At 54.3% G+C, this 4,727-nt stretch overlaps 1 protein-coding gene across 1 annotated transcript in view; it reads left to right on the forward strand.

Moving 5' to 3' along the window:
* Positions 1-4,404: 4,404 nt before the first annotated feature.
* The window catches only part of ASB10 (ankyrin repeat and SOCS box containing 10), an 8,773-nt gene continuing 8,450 nt past the window's right edge, over positions 4,405-4,727 (forward strand). Inside the window, exon 1 of the mRNA XM_009889167.1 lies at positions 4,405-4,422. Coding sequence (XP_009887469.1) covers positions 4,405-4,422 — 18 coding nt within the window. The remainder of the gene's footprint in view (positions 4,423-4,727) is intronic.

Raw genomic sequence — 4,727 nt, forward strand, 5'->3', positions numbered from 1 at the left:
CTTCTGCTCGGCGCTAGGGAGACATTTACTTGATAAGGCAGGCCTGGTGTCATCTGCAGCAAGAGGAGCAAGAGGCATGGCCACGGCGGTTGGGTGCTGGCCTTTGGAATGGGGATGTGTGGGGCATGCTTGGTGGTGGGACTGTCTTTCAGGTGTCCTGTCCTTCACCTGTGCTCCATGCTCAATGCAGAACTGTGAGTGCTTTCTGACAAGCCCTTGCACTTGTTATATTGCAGGCTGTGGACCCTGCTTTCAGCCCGTGCTCTGGGCACAGCTGGGAGAAGAGCTGTAGCACCTGTGCCAGGCTGATGATGAAGCTGAGTACCAGTGTGTGCTTTTGAATGTCCGTGGGAAGCTACATGGGCTGGAGGGACTCGGCTTGAGGGAGCAGATGGAGCAGCAGCTTCAGCAGTGGTTCCCTGAGTGCTGGTTAGTGGCTAAATGGGACTTTGCAGGGTTTACATGCGTGGGTGTGTAGATGGCTTTATGCGGTGTATTGTCCTGACTGTCCCCCCTCTACATGTGCCTGTGAGAAGTAGGGCTTCAGCTGCACTGTAACCTTGCTTTCAAAGAATAGGACTGTTTGTGGTGGGTTTATTCTTCAGGACACTACATTTAGTCTTCTATGCACAGGGCTTTGGGTATCTGCTCTACACCTGCCACTTCTCGTGGCTACAGCTGTGGCGCAAGAGGCGTGAGCCCATCTTCCGTTTCCAGTTGCTTGCTTATTGGCACATCTTGATGTGGATGGTGGGCAATGCCAAATGCAGGCATTTGGATTTGCACATGCATGGGATGCTTGGCTTTCCTTGCTGAGACCCTGAGTGTTGTCTGGAGTGTTGGAGGTGGGGAGAACCTGGCTGCTCTGTCTGCCAGGCTTTATTTTTCATGTGCATTGTGGTTCAGCTCGTGCAAGCCAGGCTGTGCTGCATGTCTGTCAGCTGCCTGTGCAGCTCTGCCCTCCCAGGGTGATGGCTTAGAGGCCCTGTAGGGAACAGGGTGGGCTCTGCTGTGGGGAAGGTAGCAGTTCATCCCTGATGGTGGCAGCGGGCTGAAACACAAGAGGGGAGGGTGTAACATGACAATGAATGAGGGAGTGAGAGGTGTGATGAGGTGTTTCCCTGATGGATGTGGTGTGGAAATAGAATCATAGAATGGTTTAGGTTGGAAGGGACCTTAAAGATCATCTGGTGCCAACCCCCCTGCCACAGGCAGGGACGCCTCCCACTAGACAAGGTTGCTCCAAGCCCCTTCCAACCTGGCCTTGAACACCTCCAGGGATGGGGCAGCCACAGCTTCTCAGGGCAATCTGTGCTAGGGGCTCACCACCCTTGCAGGAAAGAACTTCTTCACAATACCTAATCTAAATCTCCCCTCTTTCAGTGTCAAACTGTTCCCCCTCATCCCATGGCTCCCCTCCCTGATCCAGAGCCCCCCCCCAGCTCTCCTGGAGCCCCTTTAGGCACTGGAAGGGGCTCTGAGGTCTCCCCTTTTTCTCGTTCTCTTCTGCAGGCTGACCCCCCCCACCCCCCCCAGCCTGTCCTCCCAGCAGAGGGGCTCCAGCCCTCCCAGCATCTCGGTGGCCTCCTCTGGCCCCGCTCCCCCAGGTCCATGTCTCTCCTGTGCTGAGGCCCCCGAGCTGGAGGCGGCACTGCAGGGGGGTCTCCCCAGAGCAGAGCAGAGCGCAGCAGAGGGGCACAATCCCCCCTCACCCTGCTGGCCACGCTGCTGGGGATGCAGCCCGGCATGCCGGGGGCTCGCTGGGCTGCCAGTGCATATTGCCAGCTCATGCTGAGCTTCTCATCCACCAACACCCCCCTCCGCACAGTCTGTATTTGTGCTTGGGATTGCCCTGACCTGTGCGCAGGACCTTGCACTTGACCTTGTTGAACTTCATGAGGCTTGCAGAAGCCCCCCTCTCCAGCCTGTCCAGCTCCCTCTGGATGGCATCCCCTCCCTCCAGCATGTTGACTGCTCCACACAGCTTGCTGTTTCCTGGATTGTTGTAGGGTGTGTGAATAGTACTGTGCGTGTGAAGGACTCAGTTTGGATTCTGTGCTCAAGCCTGTGGCTGGAAGAAGCATGATGCCATTGGTTCCAGTGGCAGGAGCAGCAGGAGGTGGAAAGACAGGTTGGAGGGAAACTTGGTTCTCCTTAGTTTCTCCTCTTCATCTCCAAGAGATCCAGCTTTCTCTGTACTCCAGGTTCCCCAAGTCGGGGCTGTTGCACTGAGGCCCTCATCCTGGCCAGAGGAGACTGGCTATTTGTCATGCTCTCTCCACCCTTCCTGCCATGGTGTCTTCTCATGGGCTCACTGCTTCGTTTTACCCCCTGCATACGTGTTCTCTCTGCAGGACTGGTAAATGAAGACAGCTCTGGGTAAAATGTGACTCCAGGCAGCGCAAGAGACAGCACAAGTGAAAGAGGTGCAAGGGAAAGATGAGGAGGGGTGTGTGTGAGGAAATAAAGATAATAGTTCTGAGCTCTGTACATGCTCTTTTGGGACAGGACTGCTGTTTGTTAGTTTTCTCCACTACCTGTGTGAAGAAGGGACAAACTACTGAGTGGGGAGAGGGTTTGGGAGGGGGGTGTGTACAGAAGAAAACCAAAGCCACTGGGCATGTGTGTACAGAGAGCCTTGTGATGGGGTTCTGTGGTGTGATGAGCACAGTGAAGCTCACCAGGTGTGAGTGAGGCTGGAGAGGTCTCCATAGGTGTGTCTGGACTGGGGCTTGGTCTGGAGGGAGAGTAGAGTTTGTATGAAAATCCTTACAGTAGTGGCATCTACTGCTGTTCTTAGTGCCTATGTTGGTCTAGGAGCTTTTGGGTCTGTCAGCTCTCTGCTGGTCTTGCTGTATAAATAGGACAGGGAAGAAAACACGCAGTGCCTCTTCTGCCTGACTCCTTGGCAGGTCCTGCAGCACACGAGGGTGTGAGGCAGGCCCTGAGCCCCTTCTGAGGACCAGCAGATCCTTCTGGCCAGTGTGTCCTAGATGTGCCCTCCTATCGCACTTGTGCGTGGGCATTCACTTTAAGTGCTGCACTGGGGAGATGCTGCTGCAGACTGCTTGTGGGCATAGAGTATCTGTGCAGTGGCAATGGGAAGAGTGTCTGGCAGCTCTTGAAGGCAGCCAGCAGACCTGGGACTGGTGCATGGACCCTCTTGGGCTTCCCAGTTCTTATCTAGTCCTCTTCTCTGCACTGGAAGTAGCCACTGAAAGGAACACAAGCAAAGCCTATCAGCACCTGCAGTCACACCAGAGAGAACTCTGTCACAGTTTGGAACACAGTTGACAGGGTAAGTACTAAATAGGCTCAGATTTAATAAAACCCAAAAAACTCCCTGCAAACAAAGGAAAAAAAAAAATCCCAACAACAGCACCCTACCCCTCCCACCCCCCAAAAAACAGCCCTCAAACCAAAGGAAACAACCCCAACTCCAAACCCAAAAAACTGTCTAGTCACCTATATATTTAATATTAACAAGTGGCACAACTTGCCTCTTTTGCAGGATAGATGGTGGAGTTCAGGAGATAAGTCAGGTGGGCCAAGGTGGTGGCTTCTAACAAAACCTCGTTGTCCTGTGGGACAGCACAGTCCAGTAGAAAGCCAGTGGGGCAGTGTTGCAGTTCTAGGTAGAGGTATATGGTCTGGGTGCATGGCCATTCCCGTTAGCCCTCAGGCATCCTTGTAGGTGTCTCTTGTGTCACCCCAGCAACCTCGGATGCTCTCAGTTGTAGGACTGGGTAGAGAATGCTGGCTGACATTCCCACAGCAGCTTGTGAGTCCCCGTTGCCGTTGCTGACACTCACAGCCTGCCCAGCTGGAAGGTTCTTGTGTTGGCAGGGACACAGCAACTGCCAGGTTAGTTACAGGAGTGTAATTTGAGGGTAAACAGAGTTTAACTGGTCCCAAACCTATGTCAAGCTAGCACAGCATCCTAGCTAATGGGATCCACTGTATGTCCTCCAGAGTGAGCTGTGATAACTGGGGCAGGGCAGGGGGCTTCAGCGTCCTTCACACCTCCCAGTGTGACCTGCTGTGGCTGGAGGGGTGGGTGGCATAGCTGGGCAAACGCCCCTCAGAGGCCTGAAGACACTTGCCAGCCTCTTAATGTTTGCATGGGAGACTGTCTTCCTTATTGCCAGGAAACTGGTTCGTGTCATACAAGCTGCTTTTCCCAGGGTTTGCCTACATGCCCTTCCTTGTTCTGCTCTGCCAGCTGCCCCAGTGATGGTGCTGGGTTCCCGAGAGCATTGTGTGGGGCTTGTGAGGGGTTTTTTGGTCCTTGTGGGGAAGACCTCTGTACTCAGTCCCTTATGACTTCTGACCGCCTCTGCTGCGGACCTTTCCCCAGCCACCCTGACTGCCCCCACCTCACGCTGTTTCTTTCCAAGCAGGAGCATGGCGCAGAGCAGACTAGTGGGCACATAGAGAGTGTTTCAGGGCTGCCTGCTGCCCCTCATCTGTGCTAGGGATTGCATCCAGCAGCTGAAAATAAGCTCTTGGAAGGAAGGGAACTGGTGAAGGGGAGCTGCCAAGTGGGACTATTTATACTCGGTGAGTCAGGCCTGTGCCTGAATCCAGCCAGACACTGGAGAGCTGGAACCCAGGAGCGACCTGCAAAGGACGTGGTTTTGGATAAGAGGCTTTCGCCTGCAGCTTGTTTACTGTAAGGTCAGAGTTGTCCCGTTTGTTCCCCGTGATGGACTGCACCTTTCCCTTCA

Source organism: Charadrius vociferus, unplaced genomic scaffold, assembly GCF_000708025.1.
Source record: "Charadrius vociferus isolate BGI_N301 unplaced genomic scaffold, ASM70802v2 scaffold971, whole genome shotgun sequence".
NCBI lineage: Eukaryota > Metazoa > Chordata > Aves > Charadriiformes > Charadriidae > Charadrius > Charadrius vociferus.